This window comes from Phoxinus phoxinus (assembly GCF_949152265.1).
Source record: "Phoxinus phoxinus genome assembly, chromosome: 24".
NCBI lineage: Eukaryota > Metazoa > Chordata > Actinopteri > Cypriniformes > Leuciscidae > Phoxinus > Phoxinus phoxinus.
In genome coordinates this window covers 5876239-5900057 of record NC_136899.1, presented here as the reverse complement: position 1 = coordinate 5900057, position 23819 = coordinate 5876239, and the positions used below count along the sequence as shown (strand labels likewise).

The 23819-nt window shown below is 43.9% G+C and overlaps 1 protein-coding gene across 1 annotated transcript in view; it reads right to left on the bottom strand.

Moving 5' to 3' along the window:
• mmp16a (matrix metallopeptidase 16a (membrane-inserted)) overlaps positions 1–23819 on the bottom strand; it is a 67806-nt gene that overhangs the window by 33229 nt on the left and 10758 nt on the right. Inside the window, exons 3-6 of the mRNA XM_079602617.1 lie at positions 8270–8418; positions 7606–7620; positions 7022–7144; positions 1490–1794 (exon numbers count right to left, since the gene is read on the bottom strand). Coding sequence (XP_079458743.1) covers positions 1490–1794; positions 7022–7144; positions 7606–7620; positions 8270–8418 — 592 coding nt within the window. The remainder of the gene's footprint in view (positions 1–1489; positions 1795–7021; positions 7145–7605; positions 7621–8269; positions 8419–23819) is intronic.

The following is a 23819-nucleotide window of genomic DNA, read 5'->3' as shown; positions in this document are numbered from 1 at the left end:
TGTGACTTTGTTTCTCATAATTTCAACTTTATATCTCACAATTGTGACTTTTCAACAATTAAATATTTTAAAATGTGACTTTATATAACAATATTTTATATCACACATATAAATAACTCAACTCTTAATTGTAACTTTGTTTCGTAATTGCAACTTTATATCTCATAAGTGTTACAATGGGACTTTATATCTCACAATATGACTTTGTTTCTTATTTTATGTCACAATATGACTATCTCACAATGACCATGTTTAAGGTTTAATCTGACGTGGAAACGGACTCTATATTGACGTGATAAGGAAGGTTAGCTGGTTGTGTTACAAAGCAAGATGAGCTGTGACTGGGTCTGTGTTATTAGTTAAAAAAGGTTCATAACTGGTCATGACATAGCATGTTGTGTGGATACCATTGTTACTGTGAATTGGGTTGCACGCCAAGTTTATTATTGCTCTGTGGCATTGGTATAAAAAAAATTCTGGTTGAAAAGTAATATTGCAGTATAACACATTGAGGTAATGGATTCAATTGTCGAATGATTGACCGCACTCTGGCTCTGCCCCCACACTATGTATTCTGCACAAATCATATTTTCTGATTCAGAACACTTGATGTCAGAATCCGTTGCCATGTCTGAATAGTTTAAGTACCTTTTATGTTCTTTTTTTCTGTAAAGTCACAGTTTGCAGTTTTGAGGGTTCATTTACAGTGCATTTCGATTTTCGACCCCAAAATGTTCAGATGAATGGAAGAAATAGTTAATATCCCACACAACAATTAACACCATCGACCATGTATATTTTGGTGAACTGAGTCGCTTACTTTTGGCTTTTTTTTTTGTCTTCGTTTTTTTGCTTATTTTTTCTAGTGAGATCTGGCAACACTTGTCAGAGACAATCTGGTCTTGCAGAGACAGACTTTGGCTTAGTGTCCGATACGCTGCAGTTTATTCTGGTAAAGAAATGCCCACCTAGACAGGAAGAGACCATTTGACCGGTGTGTACAGAAACCAGTTTGTTTTAGTTTGTACGAGTTGTTTAGGGGTGGGTAAATCTGAAATCAATGAAACAACAATACTGTAATAGACCCGTGTGGAAAAACTCAAATTATGATGCGACAGAAAAATAGCAGAACATTTATCCACAAGTAATAAGTACTGATTTTTTCACAGACAATATAAAATTGCTGAAAATCTGGTTTACTTGATACCAAGTTCCTCAAACAACTTTCAAAACTACTTGATTAAACTTGTAAAACTCAAATCTACTGATTTGTTGTTCTCAAAACGCTCTCAAAATATCAATTGCTTTTCATTTTAAGGGAATGTAAACTGGCCAGAATATATATTGTACATATATTGTAAGATTTTCTAGAGCAGTCCAGAAAAGCAAGGGCAAGCCAACAAAGTTATTCGCTTTAATGGAGAGAGAACTGGGATTTATTCTCCAATAAAGCTGGGTTTACGCGACCAATATAAACAGGTTTACATACCGTCATGGTTAGGGTTCCCGAGTGTCCAGGGCTCATCCGAATCAAAGTGTGTATCTCCTCCAATCCCTGGACCAGGAAAGTAGGCATGTGCAAGGAAACCCCCTTCTCCATCAAAAGGGGAGCTGTCGCCATGGAAACCTGAGGCGAAAATGATAGTAATATCCACATCTTTCTTGTTGCGCTCCAGTTCACTATAGGGCACTGCCTCGAAACGCAGTGGCGTGACGTTCTGCCACACGTCGAACGCCCGGCGAATGGCGTTGTGGGTCTCCTCCGCTCCCACCTTAGGCGTGACGTTTTTTATGCTGGAAAGATTAGATGACAACATTTAGAAAGTGTGAATTTGACATGCAGTGATCAAATAAACAACTGTGTTGCACATAAATATGAAGCATACAAGAAACCCACACTACCAGATGCTTTGACTTCTCATGTAGATTTTTATTACATGTACTGTATTGTAAATGTGTTGTTAAAAGATTAAGGCAATAGAGAGCCTAAGTCCCGCCCCTCCGCTTCCGGCTCATGGGACCTTATTTCAAAAAAAATATGTATGGTAGTCAATGGCGAGAGACAACTTACCGGTATCTTTTTATTCCGTCCGAACTGTTCCCTGAATTACACATATGATGTTTTTCAATTTAAAAGATAATTATGAAAGTCAAGAAAGTCACAGTTTGTCATAAAACAGAAGAGTAATTTAGTTTTATGTGAAAATTGCTCAATGAACTACATCTCTCGTCTCGCACTATACGTCACCGTTGCTCGTGTGTGTGCAGTCTGGTACAAAACACTCAGGCATCACGGCGTAACGTTACGATTATAACGTAAGACTATAGAAAAAATGACAGACGTTAGCTTCAGTAAAGTTAGCTTCATTCATTGAGTGAAAAGGACGTCACATGTGCGCCTTTTGGGTTTGTAGTCTTTGTAATTACGTATTTTCACAGTCTTATACCTCAACAGTTTTACATCAAACTGCGACTTTCTTGACTTTAACATGTATCTTTTAAATTGACAAACATCATATGTGTAATTCAGGGCACAATTCCAACGAGATCAAAATATTTGTTGTCTCTTGCCATTGACTACCATACAATATTTTTCCGAAATAAGGTCCCATGGTGGTCAACCGGAAGGGGAGGGACTTAGGCTCTCTATAAAATGTTGTTTCATTTTAAATTATTTGTTACACTTACAGTAATTACCCCTTAGCAGATTTTAACTCTTATACTTAAGTATAATATTGGGTATTTTGTGCTGGTGTCTGTGTATTAGCCAAAGCTCTCTATCAACTCAGTAGCGGCTGTTTTCTCAAATGTGCGGAGGAATTTAAACTCTATTAAAGCTGTGCCTCTTAAAATATTTACAAGACATAATATCTCAGGGAAACCTAAGCTCTCTATCTCTATTTCTCTCCCATTCCCTCCAGGTGGTGCAGGATGGGGTTTGATATCATCCTCATACAGTTGTTCTGTCTGTGAGAGCAAACTATTAGATCAACATCTGGCTTCCACTGTTCATGTATTTTTCTTTCTCAGCTGTACTTCCCAGAAATCATAATCCTGTCTTTGAACTTCATGACCCTTCATATATTTCTTTTCCCTCTCCAGGCTTAGATTTTCAGCTCAGCTGCCGTGAAGCTTGTTATCTGTACGGAGTGCGAGGTGTCTTACAAAACTTCCAGCGGTGCTTCTCGTCTGCTACATACAGAATTGATTCAGTAGATGTGAAAAAATAAGGTGCATAAATTTGCATCAGGTTTGGATGCCAAAAAGCACTTGGTTGATGAACAGTGCCAGTGGAAATCGTTTCCACAATCTAACCGCGTTAAATCATAACGTCAGGCAGGGGTTAAGTGTATGTCAGAAGGGCACAATGGTTATAATTCATATATCACCTCTTTTGGGGTTTGAACCTGAACTGTGGCTATTGGCCCAGCTCTTTAACCACTAGACTACACCACCACCAGAAGGGAGTCTTTCCACTGGGAAAACTGAACAGCAAGGATATTGTCCTCTATACAACGCAGAGCTGTGTGCCTTTCAGAATTAAATAGAGAATACAGAAGTTTGTTTGTTTGAAGGCCTTGTTGGAAAGTTTTGACAGTTAAATATATATATAAACATTTAAAAATGACAATTTAGTAAATTCTGATCAAAGTAAACACAGTTGTACTGAATAATTAATGCCAGGCCAGTGTTTTAATAAAAATGTAAATAATAATAAATAAAAATATTTTAAAATTATATACTGGCTTGATTTAGTTCCACAGAAAGAAAAAAACATATAAATGTTAATAAAATATATTTTTTAAATCTAGTCATATTTTTTAAAAGATGCCGGCCTGGTACACATCCAGTGAAAGTGTGTTATTGCAACCATAAAAAATAAAAAAAAAAGTCAGCTATTTTCTGTGATAATCAACATTATGCCACAAAAGCTGTCCACAGAGCTCATACTGAATCCTAAATATCTTAAAGTGTTCGTTTGGTGTTGAAAATATTCTACCCAGCCTAGATGAGCTTCTGCCAAATCATAAGGCAACAACAGTGTTCATTACACATGCTGTTACTAAAAATTGTGGTATTATACCGTCTAAACCCATGTAAACACAAGGGCTCGCACGAAAGAGTCCCCTGGACACTGAATACACAACACTGCGCTTTGTTCTTCCAAGTCTTTTGCTGGCGATACTGAAACCATGTCAGTTACGTGAATGACTGTGTGTGTCAGTGGTCATGAGAACACAGACTGCTTTGAGACCAACTCAATTAGCACACACACGCGCGCACACACGCAGACACACACACACATACATGTGTGTGTGTGTGTGTGTGTGTGTGTTCACATGGTATGATCCAGGGTTAGGGGAAGGTGAAGGGTGGTACAGTCTGGATCAAGACAGAGAGCAGGGAGTGCTGAGGGGAACATCTGCCTGCCCATCTGCTCAGCCTGGCTACACACACACACACACACACACACACACACACACACACACACACACACACACACACACACACACACACACACACACACACACACACACTCCTGCCTAAAGCCACCAAGCTGCATTCCATTACATAATCAAAATCTCTCTCTCTCTCTCTCTCTCTCTCTCTCTCTCTCTCTCTCTCTCTCTCTCTCTCTCTCTCTCTCTCTCTCAGTAGACCACATTGTTTGATGTACATCATATCAAAGTATGCTGGTACACTTGTACGGTCTTTTGTAATTTCTTCGTGTCCATCAGTTTGCAAAACCGCCTTTATATTAACTTGCTGACAGTCAAAGCGGTCCGAGGACTTTAAAAGCAGAAACTTTTTGTGTGTTTTGTTAAAGCACTTGCATGAATTATTCAGCAAGAATGTTTGTTATTCGAGCTGTTACGCTGTTACACATCCTTATCAGTTGGGACTACTTTTATAGGTGGATAAACATCTGTTATGTTCTAGGAGTATTGCTTTTCGGGGACTTTTTCTGTCGCGTCCGTCACACGAACCCGTCCACACAACACTCGGGCAGATTATTTTGAGGCAAATGTAATGCAGTTATATTTGAATATAGGTCATACATACATAAGCTGTGGGATTATCAAACGAATCTTGCATTTTGGATAGAGAGCATCATGTAAGAATAATACATCTCACAACAATACTGTACAAATCACAATGTTGTTGATGTCATATAAGAACAATGTAGGGCAAAAAATGCAATACATGATTCTGATTATATTCCTGTGGTGCAAAGCTGAATGTTCAGCATCATTCCTCCAGTCTCCAGTGCCACACGATCCTTCAGAAATCATTCTAAAATGCTGATCAAGAAACAATTATCAAATTTGAAACCAGTGCTGCTTAATATTTTTGTGGAAACTGTGATAAAAAAAAATATCAGGACTTTTTGATGAACAGAAAGTTCAAAAGAACAGCATTCATAGTAATCTTACTGACCCCAAACATTTAAATGGTAGTGGGTAACACTTTATTTTACCGTGTCCTTGTTACATATGTTACATGTACTTACTTACCATAGTAATAACAGTAAATTATGCATAATTACTAACCCTCAACCTAATCCTAATCCTACCCTAACCCTATAGTAAGTACATGTTGTTAATTAATATTACTCTGTAATTAATTACATTGTAACAATGACACCTTAAAATAAAGTTGAACCTGGTAGTGTATGTAATGCATATAGTCTTGAAATAATTTGGCTTGAATAATTTAGTGAAACTTGATCCTTTACAGTCATTCCAATAAAGGTTTGTAAACACAGAGGGAGTGAGGCCAGCTGGGAGAGGGGAAGAGACGAGTGATTTAGGACGAGTGAAGGGAGTTTGGCAGGCGAACAGTGAGGTGAGGGAGAAGAATCTGACAGCCTAATTATCTCAGCACTGGCAAAAATCTTTTTCTTAATCAGTATTAGTGTCGTTTTTCAGCGAACACATTTAAACATCCTCAAAACAAGACACATGCATACTCGATAAACAAAACTACATACAATATTAAGACTTGTTTTCAGAGAATATATTTTGAATTGAGTGTGTTTTTCTTACCCCATTGGCAAATGGATTTAAACATAACCCTCACTAAAATGTTGTTAGATTTAAGCTTAAAAGAAAAGAAAAACTTTCTCTGAAATCAAGTCTTAAAAAACGCCTAGCTGTGTGCGCCTGAGAGCGTTTTGGCAGCGCAGTTTTTTTTTTCAGTAGACGCTTTGTTGCTATGATACTGAATATCCGTTGGTCGGTGTGGTATTAGTCCCGCCCCTCCTCCACTGTGATTGGTCGGTTGGGTAAAAAGTGACAGTGATGAGCGCGGCGTTTTACCCAAAGTTGAAAATTCTTCAATTCTTGGCGACCTGTAAAAAAAACGGCGAACACTCAGCGCTTCAGCGTGAAAAAGACACGCAGCGCCTCGTTACGCTCGTGGCGTTTTAAAAACGCGCCGCTCCCATTGAAAACAATTGAAAAAACACGCCAGCCGCGTGAAAAAACTCTTTGGTGGACACACGGCCTTAGGGTCTTAGGCCGTGTGTCCACCAAAGCGTTTTTAGCCAGCTGAAAACGCCTAGCTGTGTGCGCTTGAGAGCGTTTTGGGAGCGCAGTTTTTTTCAGTTGAGACGCTTCGTTGCTATGATATAGAATATCCGTTGGTCGGTGTGGTATTAGTCCCGCCCCTCCTCCACTGTGATTGGACGGTTGGGTAAAAAGTGACAGTGATGAGCGCGGCGTTTCACCCAAAGTTGAACATTCTTCAACTCTCGGCGACCTGTAAAAAACAGCGAACGCTCAGCCCGAAAAAGACGTAAAAACGCGGAGCTCCCATTGAAAACAATTGAAAAAACACGCCAGCCGCGTGAAAAAACACTTTGGTGGACACACGGCCTTATGCAATTTTGCTCCTGAAGTAAATTTATCTTGTTTTAAAGATGTTTACTGGAAAACAAGACAAAAATACTGATACTTTAAAAAAAAAAAAAATTATCTCAGAACAAGAAATGCATTTCATATCACACACATACACTCACCTGTATGTGATATGTTTATGTTGCCACTTCTGCCCCGTGAGGGCGTAACGTCTTTTTCGGACACTAAATCTCGAGGCACCACCGAACTGGTCTGGCACCCCACACCTTGGCTTCCTCATCCAGCTGAGAGAGAGAAAGACGTAGATTCATTAATAATGCATTGCATCTCACTCGTGACATTCGGCCTGTCTGGGCCTCTAAAATGTTCCTTGATGAATTAGCATTCCAGAATAACGTCTCAAATTCCATGAGGTTTCAAATTGAAAGTTTATATACATCATGTCAAACTATATTGTGGTATAATTACTTATGTTGTATTTTTGCATTTAGTAGCAGTCTGACAACCTTGTTTTTAATATCCAATTCCAATACCAATATCCAGAGAAGCCAAATATCAGCTAATGAATGCTTTCCGCTATCACTAATATATATTTCATGATACTCTAAATCAGCTTCCTCTCATTCTGATCTTGCTAAGAACAACTTCAATAGAGTTCACAGAGAGAGAAAGAGAGAGAGAGAAACAGAGACAAGTTTGGATTTGAATGCATAAAAACAAATCACAAGAGAAGAATAAGCCTCACCTTATGGTGATATCACTATGCCGAAGCAAAAAGGAAGCAAAAACAGTACATAAGAGTTAAGAAATCACCATGATCCTAGCGGCCAGATGTTGTACATCAGTGTTTCCCAACATTTCCAGTCATATAAAGCTCCTCAGTCTTATCACAAAGCCTCAAGTACCTTTTAATAACACTAAACTCGAAAAATGTCTTATACACCTGGTTGGGAATCACTGCTGTACATCATATTCAGTATTCACATTTTATATGATCAATACATTTATCATGTTGTGTTTTAGAGCTTTGAGCAGTTTGCGAAGACGTTTCTGAAATTCTGATCTAGCTGGTGGTATAGAATATTTAAATTGAAATATATACATCTGGTAGATGTTTTTAACCCAGAGACTTTGCATTCATTGTATTCGTTCATGCATTGAACCAATGACCTGTATTGCTAGCGCCACTGCTGGTAAAAACACCTCATGATTGGTAACCAAACTGGCATCAATCTTTATTGGTCTTTTCAACAGGGTCAATCACCTTAAGGGCACTTATGGGCATTTTGTTGTGCAATGTGCACAGTCAGCAATGTTAAAGAGTCTCTGAGAAGAACAACATCATCTTAAACTTCTGACCCAGAATCAGTCAATATGGGAGCTATAGTGAGAGTGTAACTGCTACTTACTTAATGGTGTTCATGTCCAGTTCACCGGTGACATTAAGGCCGTAGAGACGCTGCATGGCAGCGATAGCAGACTGCATGGTCTGATCTGACCGCAGGACGGACATTCTGGGGTCTGTGGGAGGGAGGTAGCCATACCTCTGCAGCCAAGCCTGAGAGAGAGAGAGAGAGAGAGAGAGAGAGAGAGAGAGAGAGAGAGAGAGAGAGAGAGAGAGAGAGAGAGAGAGAGAGAGAGAGAGAGAGAGAGAGAGAGAGAGAGAGGAGAGAGGAGAGAGAGAGAGAGAGAGAGAGAGAGAGAGAGAGAGAGAGAGAGAGAGAGGAGAGAGGAGAGAGAGAGAGAGAGAGAGAGAGAGAGAGAGAGGGGGGAGAGAGGAGAGAGAGAGAGAGAGAGAGAGAGTGTGTTCAATCATTACACATTACTTCCATAAAGATTTCACAGCAATCGACCAATCAGAATCGCATATAATAAGAATGTGTAGTAAGAATTACTATTTACATGTGTACGCAACTACATTGTAGTCCATTGTAATATAATTATTATTTTTTCTTAGCATAGCTAAAATAACTCATTCTGACAAAGTTTCTTATGAAATTGAGAGAAAAACAACTAATATATCCAGTTAAAAGTCTAGGCCTACACATAATAATTATATAATTATAGCATAGATGAACTAACTCATACTGACAGAGTTTTCTGTAGAAACATGGCGGCTGCTACCGTTACTGCCATTAGCAGATTAAAAAGAACGTTGAGTTTGTTTTGAAGTGGTTTTCTCATTAATGCCTGAGAGGAGCAGTAAGAAGTGCTTACACGGATCCTCTGCTGACCCATCTGCTGCCTTCAGCCAACAGCCAAATTCATCACAACTCTACAACACTCGTCATGACACTGTGAGTGAGTGTGTGTGTGTGTGTGTGTGTGTGTGTGTGTGTGTGCGTGTGCGTGTGCGTGTGCGTGTGTGTGTATGTGTGTGTGTGTGCGCGTGTGTGTGTGTGTGTGTGGTCCTGGTAAACCCTACATTGATCAAATGTCCCCACAAAGATGGTGATACAAGTATTTTTTGACCTTGGTCCCCATGAGGAAAACCGCTCATAAATCATACTAAATTATGATTTTTTTGAAAATGTAAAAATGCAGAAAGTGTTCTGTGAGGATTCTGTTTAGAGTTAGGGTTAGAGGACAGAATATTTCATTTTGTAGGATACAGTGTTAAATGTCTATGGAAAGTCCCCATAAAACATGAAAACCCAACGTGTGTGTGGGAATCATCACCTCTGTAGTTCTGCTCAGATCTCTCCTCTAGCTACAAGAACAACCCTGTCCTAATGTGCCCTTTACTAAAGTCCCTGTGGCTGTGTTAAAGACAAGTCCACTTATAAACACACATATGCACAAAAGAGAGGTTGAATCACCTCTGCTCTTGTACATTAAGGTAATCTGGCCCTTAAAAAGGTATTGTGGTGTAAGTCTAACAAAAACTCTTAAGAAAGTCATATTTCACGCCATATGCTAATTTTTGTTTAATTTTTTTACTTTTAATTTTGGCGTGAAATATGATCAAGACATTTCTATGTGAGATTCAGCATTGTAGTTGTTTTTTTAAGGTCCTGGAGCAGGCAAACTTAATTTTATGAAATACTAAACTAAAACGCATAACACAATTTAGCCAAGTATGACGTTCTTGGATCAACATTGTTTATTTGTAATAACTTTCCTATCAACCAAGCATAAGCCAAACCATCCCATAAAATCAATGGGAATGATAACTCTAAAAATAAGGTTTGATAGGTTGAAACGAATGTTGTTTGTGGTCAACAAATAAATTGATTCAGGAACAAAATCTACGTTTGTAAATCATGTTGAGGAGTTTAATGCACAAGTATGAACTTATACTTTAAAGTGCAGGATGTTAAGACTGTGTCGTAATAACTATTGATCAACTAGCAGTTATACAAGAGGTAATCACTCTTACTTTTCAGATTTAGATTAGACCAAACTACCTTTTTCTGTAACTGACTTCAAAAAGTTAGGACCAATCTTGAAGAAAAAATTAGGTTACTAACTTTTAAGACTTCAACACAACGCCACACAACATTTTTTATGTTATTTACCAGGAATGTTGAGAATTCATCAAGCCCAAGTAAGAATAAAGAACAAATTCAGGTTGTTATGTGTACCTGACAGAAAGCTTAATACAGCCTATATAAAAGTCACATGAATATATTATCTCCATTACACACTTAGTAATCAAAGGACTTGATTCACTTATGCATCACAAGGATGATTAGCTATGGTGTGTTATGATGCATTCACGCAATGGCGTAATTATTATAGTCTCGAGATGACAACACGTGACGTTCTATTCGGAGATGTTCACTGGGAAATATGCTTTTTTTATGGCACCACTCTCAATGCCTAAAGGAACCGGTGGCGGTCAGGTGACTGGAGGACCACAGAACCACACATCAGAGCAGTCTGAGGACAGCAGCGCCAGGCCACCAGTATCAGACCGGAAGTTACGGTGGCATATCCCATCCCAACCACTAACCCTACCCTTCACTATGACTGCATCCGAAATCGCATACTTTCCTACTATACACAGTATTCATAAAAGAGGACCTACTGCAGGATGACCTACTACAGTACTTCTGGTGAGATTCTGAAGTGTTCATTCGATGGACACAATCCCATGAGGCCACGGGAGAGGATTTATGAATGGCATGAAGTGACACAACATACGCTGGTAGGTCACATGATAATGAGAACATGGCAGATCAGATGTAGTACATCCAGATTACATTCATACTACGGTACACACATTCATACTATATGAAACATACTTTTTAGTCGTTGTGAAGTGATTAGATAATAAGTACTTCAACTTATTTTTTTCAAGTTACAGTAGCTGTCAAGGTAACATTTCTAATGTTCATTACAGTTTGAAGTTCGTTATCTAATATTTATATTTATATCAGTTTTATTTTAATTACCGAAAACTATTTTTTAATAGTTGTAGCTTTAGTTAACTAGTAAATGTGTCGAGTTTCAGAAAAGATCTCAACGGTGTCTCAAACTGTGCTCGGATTCACCAAGATACAAAGTCTGCAATTTCTCATTAAATTCTATCAAACTCCAACATTCCAAGTTTAATCTTACTGTATGTCAGTATCTCTCGCTTTACAAGCACATTTTAGTAGAAACATCTGACAATGGTGATACTGGAATGGATATTCCATTAGATCTACTGACTTATGAAAGAGCAACATCTGAGCATTAAGATTTTCCTCTAGATTTAGGGGTCAGCTAAAATATGTACAGTATAACACAGAGACCTGCCAACTTGACCAATACATTCAGAATTTCCTCACAGAATTCCCTCTGCCTACTGGTTGACCTTCACCCCTGGCCAATGGCATGTCTGGCCAGGAAAGTGTAACACTCTGCTAATATATCCTGTATTTGCATTCACTCCCAGCATGCTGTTAGCTCAACAGTGATCTGTTATCGTCAGAGGTTTTTACCCCCGCACAAGAATCATGCTTTTACCTGGCACAGGCATTTGGCACTGAAAGTCTGACTTCATGAATACAAATCATTACCTAATTTGATGTTGGAACGGGATCCAAGCGGATCTATGGTAGTTCAGGTTCACAAACACATATGTGATGAGGTGCTGCATAATGCACAGGCCTGAAGTGAGTGAGGAAACAAAACCAGAGCAGCAAATGTGTCACGTTTTCGTGAGCGGCGTTGTCCTATTATTCGATTGCACAACGCAACACAACTATTGCTGCCCAGCGTCTACGCCCAACAATTCACATTTTCAGGCTTTGTTTCAAAACCTCAATAAAACCCCAAAGGTTGCAAAAGACCTCAAATACTGGCAAAAACCATGAGTATAAATAAACACAGTGAACCTCAACTTAATCTGTGGGAGGTATATTGCATTATTGCGTTAAATATTGGCAAGGTTTTAGAAAGGCTGTATTATTTTTTAAAAGTGAAGTGTGCCATGTCTGGCACCAAACGGAATTGCAATCTGTTTGTTTGAAAGGCCTTATTGGTTTAGGCATAACGGCATTGGCTTAACCAGTGTTGTGGGATTATTTGTTTGTCCAAACGAATGGAAACTTGTTTGAAATCATTACTTTTGCAATTCTGTTGCCAGTAGTGGAGCATAAATCACAAACTCCATCTTTAAACAATGGCTAAATAGCTAATTTGGGTTGACTTTATGTACCCGACCCCATTTGGTCTAAACTGTAGGGCAGAGGTTTTCAAACTGGTAACAGACACATTTAGAAAAAAATAGTGTAAAATTAATAATAATAATAATTAATAACATAAATGTTTTTTTTTACAAACAAATAGTTTTAAAGGGCAGGGGCTTACAAACTGGTCACAGATGAGTTTAGAAATAATAGTGTAAAATGAATAATAATAATTATTAATAAAATAAATGAATAATTTAAAAAAATGGTTGAAGCTGTATTTAATTTATTTATCGATATCGAAATCATGTGATCAATCATACTTATTTAATAACATTAAAATTAATCAGTATTTAATTTAATATCAGTGTTCCATATTTTAATTTAATTTGAAATTCATATTTCATGTTGATTTGTTCATTTGCTCTCCTGCCTGAATAGGAGATTTATAGAATGCTAGCTGGCATTCAAACATTCACATACTGTGCACTTGCTTTGTCACACCACATATAATTAGCGAGGGAAAGAAACTGGACGAGCGAAGGAAAAGAGAAGGATAATTTGAGATGTTTGTTTGGCTCTTCAGCCTTCACTGGTGTGTTAACTCGTTTATTCTTTCGGTTTTCCTGTGATATATGCCCTCTTTTATCTGCTCATGATAGACTGCTGAACTCCACACAGCAGGGCAATGTTTTCTTACACCTCTCTGTCAATCACTTCATATCAGAGCAGAAACACATTTAACACAGTACAGACAGATTAATTCATGATATGTTAGTAGAGATATGATCAGAAAAGATATCTTCTATACTATGGATTATTCAGTGATGTGGTGGTAAGTATGACTTGTACATTTGGCCATATTTATTCTAAGTTACTGTGTCTTTAAGAGAAGGGGAGAGGTTTTCTGAGGACTTTTATCCCCGGGGACCTCTAGAGGGAAAGAGGTGGTTTGGGATTTTGGAACACTTTGGTGCAACTTCAAGAAGATTTGGGCCATTAAAACCACACAAAATACGTAGGCTCTTTGGATGTGGACTGTGTGGCAAATGAACAAAAAGCTTTCATGTCGCCTATACAGTATTTTAGTGAGATTGACATTTATTTACTTGGCAGATGCTGTTGTCAAAAGCACCTTACACTTTTTTTTTTACTGAAAGACACATTTGCAGTTTAATCCAAACTTACAGTTATTAGCCCAGATCTTTAACCTTTTACCATTAAAGGCAGGGTAGGTGATTTGTTCCAGAAACATTCTTTGTTATGCTGGTTGAAAGTCTCTTCACATCCTGATAGCAATCACTAAGTTAAGAGGTCTAAATGTATTTATATGTATATATATCATCTATGGTAGGTGTATGCCATAACAAGTTCATCCAATCATTGAATTCGGTCCAGAGCTCTTTGAGTTGTTTATGTTCATTATTGTTGTAATATTATGTGCTTTGTGACATGAGGTAGTTTATCGCCGTCTCTTGTGATGCTTTTGTTTGCTCCTTGCTGTGCGCGTTCATGTGTTTTGAAGGAGGGGTGGCTTTGGAGATTCTCTGTGGGATCTTATGCTTTCAACGTTAGCTCACTGTTGCTAGCCTCTCCGAAAATGTCCTACCCTATACCTTTAAATCTCCTAACCCATTCAATTCCCTGTTTGTTAAGATTTGCTGGAAACTGTTCCCTTTCAGTTTATTTTAAATGCATTTTCATTTTTGTAACCAATCAGTGCTCAACTCATTCTGTGTTTGGAATAGCAAAAGTCAATGAGAAAGACATCCTTAACATTTCCATTAATCTCAATGACAGTTTCTCGGCTTTTGCAGGACTTCCTGGAAGTGTGTGAGCTGCTTGCTGTCATCTTTGCTTATACACACTTTTTTGTGGAAACTTTTTTGGGCCAATCACCTGATCCATAAATGCCATGTGACCATTCATCAGGATAATTATTGTGATTGTGCAAATTTTAAATAATATTTTATTTTTGAAGTCCAAAAAGCTCAACCAAAATCACACATGATATGATTCAGGCCTGAGCAGACCTGACGCCGTACTCTGACCGCTGAACCACACCAGTGAACTTTCAGAGCTGATGCGTTTCATGGATCACTACCTAATAATCCAAACGAGGCCTAATTAGCCTCATAAAAACATCAAAGCTGAACCCTAAAGGCCGTTCTAATGCTTCATTAGCAAGAGAGAGGATGGGACCATGGCAACGTGTACAGATGTCATATAGACAACAGATCAATAAGTGACTGTTGTTTGGGTAGTCAAAAAACTTTAATTCTATCCTGTGAAATCCTTTGTTCATCTTTAGAGGTGAAATGTCTATTTTTTAGTGTTAAAAGGTGTAAAGGTTTGGCTCTGCGGTGCGTTCAAAAAATTGTTTGTTTGAGCATCCCGACCAGCCCGGCAACTGCAACATTTGGGATGAGTTTGGGACGGGAGATTGACCAATGGCAGATGAGTGGAAACAGTCACTATTTTAGCAATTCCTAAGCAAGTTGCTCAGAACTTTTAGAGATTATTCAACTAGATCATAATTGGCGTTTTTTAGGCTAATTAATTTTATTGTGTGATTTAACCTCCAATCCCATCATGCAATTTGAGTCGCCATGACTGTTTTGCTGCTTCCATACATACATACGTCTTATATATGTGTGTTTCTAAGCACATAGTGTGGGTTATATTAAAAACGGAAAGTTTCACACAATGGTGCTTAACTGCTGTGTGTTTTAGCTGAGCTGTGACACCAGACACAACGGATCTCTTGCGTCACTTTAAGTGAGTGTAAGTGTGTGTGTGTAGGGGCTATCGCTCTCTGGTATCCGTTTTCACACGCACTAAATTATTAATCCGGACACATACCTAACCGTCATATCGCACATGGGATCTCCATGGCTACCCCCTCCGTCTCATGCCCTCCGTCAACCGCTGCCGACTGTTTTGGCCAAATGTCAGAGAATGTCACAGTTCTATAACGGGTCTAGCATGCTTTTAACCTCTCGACCCAGTTCCAAACAAAACATTTTCATTCATTCGCAGTTCATTCCCTCCAGAGAGAGGTTTGTGTCTGCTACATGTTCAGAATTGAATACTAGCATACTGCATACTGCTCAGTATGTACTGTATGTTCTAATATTATATGTGAAGCAGTATGCTACAAATCTTGTGGCATGCTAAATTGTTGTTCATTTCTTATATCTTAAGTTAATTCCCAGCAAGCAATTTTGCATTTAAAAGACGTCTATTAGCCGTGACGTCTAGTCTAAAACAAGGTAAAATTTGGGCTGTGAATGAAAATGGAATAGACGTCTAACTATAGCCCAAGAATAGACGCAGAGGCAACGCATAGAACATGTCAAAGAAATGAAACGTCTCGGTTACGGATGTAACCCTCGTTCCCTGAGTAGGGAACGGAGACGTTACGTCGAAATGACGACGAATGGGGTTCGCTTAGAAGCCTATCCTCTTCGAATATTAATAAAACGAGCCAATGGCAAGCAAATGCCATGGGTCTGCTGAATTTGCATAGCGTAACTCCGCCCCACAGTGTGGGTATATAAGGAAGTGAGCCGGCAACATGCAGATATGTTTCTTCGCTGAAGGAGCCAAGCTGAACTCAGGCTGTTCCAGCGGTACAGCGGAAGTGGCAGGAAGACGTAACGTCTCCGTTCCCTACTCAGGGAACGAGGGTTACATCCGTAACCGAGACGTTCCCTTTCGTAGTCACTTCGAGTTACGTCGAAATGACGACGAATGGGGTTCCCAGTCCAATCACGCCACCTCGGCTGTCTTCCAGTGCCCTGCGTAAGTCTGAGCTCCCTGTCGTGAGACTAGCACGGACGAAGGACTCCTACTTAACACAGGAATACCAAGGTACACTGGGAAGCATATCACAGTGGAAATATGCAATCAGTGCCCGCCCGAAGGGGGGGGACTTAAGAAAACACATATGACCCGGAGGGGGGTGCATACGGATAACACTGGGGTGTCCAGCCCGTAGGGTGGAGTATTTCAACCCCAGGGGTGGCAGACTGGCTTGCCAAGGGAAAGACACATGCTCGAAGGAGGCTTACAGTGGAAATACACACGTGGGGGTCGCCCAGCGGGGGAACCATGCACATGGTGGCACCTAGCCAACGCGAAAGCTGCCGGAGGCATAACTCTGGCGTTGACGTCAACAGCGCTGGAGGAACTCAGGGCTTATCAGGCTCACCTGAGGAGAATATCGCACGTATCCAGTCCGTGGAGTGGAATGGCGAGCAAGCGAAGACACCTGAGCGGGTCCTAGCACCGGCTGGTTGAAGCGAGTACTCGGGAGGACACTGGCTCCACTCGGAGATTGTAGAATCTGGCGAATGTGTTGGGTGTCGCCCAGCCTGCAGCTCTGCAGATGTCTGTTAGCGAGGCGCCATGCGCTAGAGCCCAAGAGGAGGCCACACTCCGGGTGGAGTGGGCCGTCACACCAAGGGGGCACGGTCGACCTTGCTGCTGGTAAGCCAAAGCAATGGCGTCCACTATCCAGTGAGACAACCTTTGCTTGGAGAGAGCCCTTCCCTTCAGCTTCCCACCATAACAGACAAAGAGCTGGTCTGAGGTCCTGAAACATTGCGTTCTGTCTACGTAAGCACGGAGGGCGCGTACTGGACAGAGCAATGCCAAGGCTGGGTCTGCCTCCTCCAGGGGCAGCGCTTGCAGGTTCACCACCTGGTCCCGGAAGGGAGTGGTGGGAACCTTGGGCACATATCCAGGCCGGGGTCTCAGGATCACGTGAGAAAAGGCCGGCCCGAATTCCAGGCACGCTTCGTCTACAGAAAATGCGTGCAGGTCCCCTACCCTCTTGATGGAGGCCAGAGCAACCAGGAGCGCTGTCTTAATTGACAGGAACTTAAGCTCCACTGATTGCAGAGGCTCAAAGGGAGCACTCTGCAGGGCAGTTAGTACCACTGAGAGGTCCCAAGAGGGAACGAGAGGAGGGCGAGGAGGCTGTAGTCTCCTCGCTCCTCTCAGGAACCTGATGACCAGGTCGTGCTTTCCCACGGACTTACCATCAACTGCGTCGTGATGTGCGGCGATAGCGGCAACATATACTTTCAGGGTGGAGGGAGACAGCCTTCGCTCCAACCCATCCTGCAGGAAGGAAAGCACGACACTGATCGGGCATGATCTGGGGTCTTCTGAGTGAGAAGAGCACCAAGAGACGAAGAGGTTCCACTTCAACGCGTAGGCATGTCTAGTGGACGACGCTCTAGCGGAAGTGATGGTAGCCACCACCGCTGGTGGTAGGGTACTCAAACCTGCCTCGTCCCGTCCAGGAGCCACACGTGGAGGTTCCAGAGATCGGGACGAGGGTGCCAAAGGGTGCCCCGTCCCTGAGAAAGGAGGTCCTTCCTCAGAGGAATTGGCCAGGGAGGTGCTGTCGCGAGGAGTACAAGTTCGGAGAACCAGGTTCGGGTGGGCCAGTGCGGCGCAACCAATATGACCTGCTCCTCGTCCTCCCTGATCTTGCACAGGGTCTGTGCAAGAAGGCTCACTGGGGGAAACGCATATTTGCGGAGGCCCCGGGGCCAGCTGTGCGCCAGAGCGTCCGTGCCGAGCGTGCCCTCGGTCAGGGAGTAAAACTGGGCGCAGTGGGACGAGTCGTGGGAGGCAAACAGGTCTACCTGTGCGTCCCCGAACTGATCCCAAATCAGCTGGACCGCCTGGGGATGGAGTCTCCATTCTCCAGGAAGAGGCTGAAGCCGTGAGAGCTCGTCGGCTGCACAGTTCAGGTCTCCCGGAATATAAATGGCTCGAAGCGACCTCAGATGCTTCTGACTCCATAAGAGGAGGTGGCGGGCGAGTTGCGACATACGGCGGGAGCGTAGACCACCTTGTCGGTTGATGTACGCTACTGTCGCGGTATTGTCTGATCGGACTAGTACGTGCTGGTTCTTGAGCAGCGCCCGGAAGCGGTGCAGAGCGAGACGTACTGCCAGCAACTCGAGGCAATTGACATGCCATAGGCGGTGGGGTCCTGTCCAGGAGCCCGCGGCAGCATGTCCATTGCACATGGCACCCCAGCCCGTGGAGGAGGCATCCGTTGACACAACAACATGCCTGGAAACTCGTTCTAAGGGCACTCCGGCCCGTAGAAAGCTGAGGTTCGTCCACGGGGAGAAGGTCTGACGGCAGGTCGGAGTAACTGGTACTCGGAGCTTGCCCTGGTGCCATGCCCACCTCGGGACTCGATCGTGAAGCCAGTGCTGAAGCGGTCTCATATGAAGCAATCCGAGCGGCGTTACCGCGGCTGCAGATGCCATATGCCCCAGGAGCCTCTGAAAAAGTTTCAGTGGAACCGCACTCTTGCTCTGGATTTGTCTCAGGCAAGTCAGCAGTGACTGCGCGCGCTCGCTCGTAAGCTGCGCGCACATGGCGACCGAGTCGATTTCCATACCGAGAAAAGAGATCCTCTGCACGGGGCAAAGTTTGCTCTTCTCCCAGTTGACCCGAAGGCCCAGACGGACTAGGTGCCGGAGCACTAGGTCCCTGTGTTCGCAAACCTGGTCCCGAGAGTGAGCTAGGATTAGCCAGTCGTCGAGATAATTCAGGATGCGAACCCCGTGTTGCCGTAGCGGCACAAGGGCTGCCTCGACGACCTTCGTGAAGACGCGAGGAGACAGGGCCAGCCCGAATGGGAGGACCGCGTACTGGTATGCCTGCCCCTCGAAAGCAAACCGTAGAAACGGCCTGTGTCGAGGAAGAATGGAGACATGAAAGTAGGCGTCCTTCAGGTCGATCGCTGCAAACCAATCCTGTGGCTGCACACATTCGAAAATGCGCTTGGCCGTGAGCATCTTGAACGGAAGCCTGTGAAGGGAACGGTTCAAGACGCGCAGATCCAGGATTGGTCGTAACCCACCGGTTTTCTTGGGGACAATGAAGTAGGGGCTGTAGAAGCCGGACCTCATTGCGGCTGGAGGGACAGTCTCGATCGCACCCTTCGCCAGCAGGGTGGCGACCTCCGCTCTCATGACAGGGGCATTGCCACCGACCATAGTGAAGCGGACTCCCCTGAAGCGGGGAGGAGACCGCGCGAACTGAATCGCATAGCCGAGCCTGATGGTCCGCGCGAGCCAGCGGGACAGGTTGGGAAGCTCTAACCAGGCTCCCAAGGACTGTGCCAGCGGGGTCATGCGGACGACAGACGTCCCCGCGGGGGTGCAGCGAAGCGGAATGACCGGCCCGGACGTGGGTGGCATAGCGGCCCGGTGTGGGGGCACGGTCATTAGCCGCGTCCTGCCAGAGGGAGCCAGGGAAGGACCAGCGTTCCACGGGGGCGTGCTCTGGCAGGGGTCTGGCGACAGAAGGGGATGAGAGCGGCGGGGCCCGTGGGCGGCGCGCACTGTCATTCCCTTCTGGGGGCTCAGAGATGGGGATATCAGTTCTTTCTTTAACCACATTAGGGTGCTGCCCACCCGTGGGTGAGCAGCGGGGAGTGGAGAACAAAGGATTCTCCCCCGGCCCTCCACCGGGGGAAGGAGTGGTCCTGCTACCATCTCCTGAGAAGAACTGATGGCCATCTCTGAGCAGCCCGTCTCAGGAGCGCCGCTTGGCCTGGCGTTTAGCGGGGCGCGGGGCTGGAGAGGGCTGGGGCGCCTGCCTGCGGCGTCCTCCACGACGCGGCCCGGGTGAAGGCTGCTGCTGGGGCCGTGCGGGAGGGGCGGGAGCCGCGGGAGGGCGCCCTCGGCGGCGAGCAGGCTGAGGCGTCTGAACCGACGGCTGGGTGGAGGCAGCAGCGGGCCGTCGGGGCAGAATATGACGAATAGCCTCAGTCTGCTTCTGGGCGGTTGAAAACTGTTGGGCAAAATCTTCAACCGCTCCGCCGAAGAGGCCAGCCTGGGATATGGGGGCGTCAAGCAGACGAGTCCGCTCAGCGTCCCTCATATCGGCCAGGTTGAGCCAGAGGTGTCTCTCCTGGACCACACTAGTGGACATCACCTGGCCCAGGGAGCGTGCGGTCACTTTCGTCGCCCGGAGAGCGAGGTCAGTGGCGGCACGCAGCTCATTGAAGAGCCCTGGGTCAGTCCTCCCCTCGTGCATGTCCCTGAGCATCTGGGCCTGGTAGACCTGCAGAGTGGCCATGGCATGCAATGAGGCGGCTGCCTGCCCCGCAGCTCTATAGGTCTTCGCCACCAGGGTCGACGAAAACCTACAGGCCTTGGAGGGGTGCTTAGGATCACCACGGGAAGAAGCACTCTGTGGACACAGTTGCATCGCAACAGAGCGTTCAACCATAGGCACCCCAGTGTACCCGTAAACAGCCGCCTGATCGAGAGGAGGAAAGGCGGAGGAGGTCGCCGAGCGATCACGGGAAGACAAGGGTGTCTTCCAGGACCTCGAGACCTCCTCATGCACATCCGGGAAGAAAGGCATTGGGGTTGGACGCCGACGTGAATCGGCGGCCGCGCCCAAAAACCAATCGTCCAGACGCGAGCGCTCGGGGCAGGGTGGCGGATTGCACTCTAACCCGATGCTCGCGGCTGCCCGGGAAAGCATGGCCGTCAGCTCGGGATCAGGATCGGGCAATGCTGACGCGCCCGGAGGCGGCAGCACAGCCGACCCCTCATCTCCCGAGGACTCCTGCCCACCTTGTGATGCTGTGATCGACATAGCATCGTCATTAGGAGCGCCAGACGGCGCACTCGGTCCGCCGCCGACCGTTGGCCGGGACTGATCGAGCGCATCATCTGGTCGGCTCGCGGGTTGCGGCACTTGAGAGGGGGATGTGGCCCGAGGACGAATCGTCGGTTGTTGTTGCCACACCGTCACCCTCAGGTCACCCTGGCCACCAGCCGAAGTACCAGCTCTATTACTAGAGGGGGTAGATCGGGGTGTGGATGAGGGGACTCTCACTCTTTCGAGATCACTGAGTCTCGACCGTAGTGTCGCGATGGTCATGTTTCCGCAATGAAAACATGAGTCATCCACAAGCGCTGCTTTGGCGTGCTCTAAGCCCAAACACGCAAAACAGCGATTGTGCCCATCTAAATCAGACAGCCAGTGACCACAACCAGAAGGGCACGGGCGATGCATCTTTAAAAAGACGTGCCACGCGCTTTGCTCTTTTAGAGAGAAGGAGAAATCCCCGCAGATGCTGAAGCGACCAGGGAGAGAACACACACACACTGGCAGATCACTGCTCAGATCGCAGGGAATGTGCACTCGCTGGAACTCGCTGTCACACCAACACCTGGAGGGAAGCTCGTCTCGAAGAGGAATAGAGATGATACTCAGGATGGCTTGTGGAGTGAAGGATAAACTTGGCTCCGAAAGCGAAAACATATCTGCATGTTGCCGGCTCACTTCCTTATATACCCACACTGTGGGGCGGAGTTACGCTATGCAAATTCAGCAGACCCATGGCATTTGCTTGCCATTGGCTCGTTTTATTAATATTCGAAGAGGATAGGCTTCTAAGCGAACCCCATTCGTCGTCATTTCGACGTAACTCGAAGTGACTACGAAAGGGAACTAAACACCTTGTAATCACTGTTGACTTTGCTTACATGACGGAATATCATACATGTCACAAGTTATTTGGCAAAACGACATATTATAGGTTATTTTGGCTAGAAGTGGGTTACTCATAGCCGGACTATATCGGGTCTATAGATAACCTAGACGGTGAAATGACGACTATTGCTAGCTGGGTTTCTTCATGTCTTCATGTTTTGACTTTTTAAATGATTAATTAAGCGTGGATTAGATGTTAACATTGTGGCTTTTGCTTCCATTTCATTCGTCACACTTGAAATGGAAGGTCAAGTTCAGTTCAGTGCATTGAGGAAAACAGTATTTCACACATTGTGCTCCTGTTGTACTGGAAATTTTTTGGCAAATGTAGTAAATCATTTGGGTATTCCACACATACAGAACCTCATGAAATCTAAAAGAACATATTTCTCCCAAAACATTTTTCTTCCTTATTTCTTATTATATTTTATATTTATTTGAGAGTATCAGTATGGAAGTATGTTATTTTAAATATACATTACACTGTAAACCGTCAATGGTTTTGAATGAAATCTGATTTAATATGACTGAATTAACCTGACTAGCTTCGTTTCCACCAACAAAAGTCATTTTCAAGGGTCAGGTCATGTCGAAATACCACATTGTTCGCTTTCACCGTGTAGTTAGTGGCTGTAATATAGAAGTGAGCTTGGCATCAAGTCATCACTGGGTTGAGCTGCAAGAAAAAAATGTCCAGGTCCCTACGGTGTCAATAGAAAACCCCAAACATCTCAAGAGGGCCGATAGTGTCACATGTGCGTCTGTTCAACACCAGCAATCACCCGTGCCATTAAAGACTGAAGAGCAACAGTCTCTTTCAGCACACATACATTACGCCAAGGAAAACAGTGTGAGTGAGACAGAAAAGAAAGAAAATAACGTCCGGGGAGTAAGAAAGCTAGAAATAGGCATTGCATGCAGACAGAATCGCGCGTTAGGTTTGCGACTGTGTTTGGGTTGGTGCGCTTTAGTTCTCACAGGATTCTGACAGATAAACAGACGGATGTGTCGTCCCCTCCGCAGCGAAAATCTGCTCGCAGTATAGAGCCAAACTGACATCAGAGAGACCATGTGTGAACGCAACATGCTACATGATACACAGAGCACTATACGATCTTTCCTGGAAATGCACATTTCACACAATGTAGGAATAGAAAGCATGCATGCGTTGACGCATACACAAACATGCAAACACATACAGTATGCTGATCTTGTGCATGAATGCAACAACTGTTAACAAAAGGTCAACAAACTCATGTCTACAGTAGGCCTCAAAACAGAAAATGCTGCTCACAAACACTGCAAATGTATCAGATAGAAGGATGAAGGGGACGATCTAATGAACATTCAAGCTTCTGTTCATTCATGAGCCATCAAAAGAGACTTTAATGTTGCACTCAGGAACAAAACCGACCGAGTCAAATGACTCCATTATTCAAAGGGTTCTTGTGATCGGATCTGTCGGGCAGTGAAATGGACAGAACTGGACCCGTGCAGTCGGGCAACCTCAAGGCCTCTAGTACACATAGAAAGTTAAAGCGAAGGGCTTATGGGATGAGTTGCGCATTGTGTATTCTCTTTGAAGCTGTGTGTTGCGTTGAGAGCTGAGCATGAGAGAATATGTGTGTGTGTATGTGCAAGTGGCTTGTATGAGTGTGACGAAATCCAAAGCGTGGCTCGGAATAATGTGATACACAGATTATCTCAACATACCTATAATCTGACATATTCACCCCAAAACACTGGCATACTATTAGAGCTTGGTGATTGCTAGTTGTCAGAATGAGAG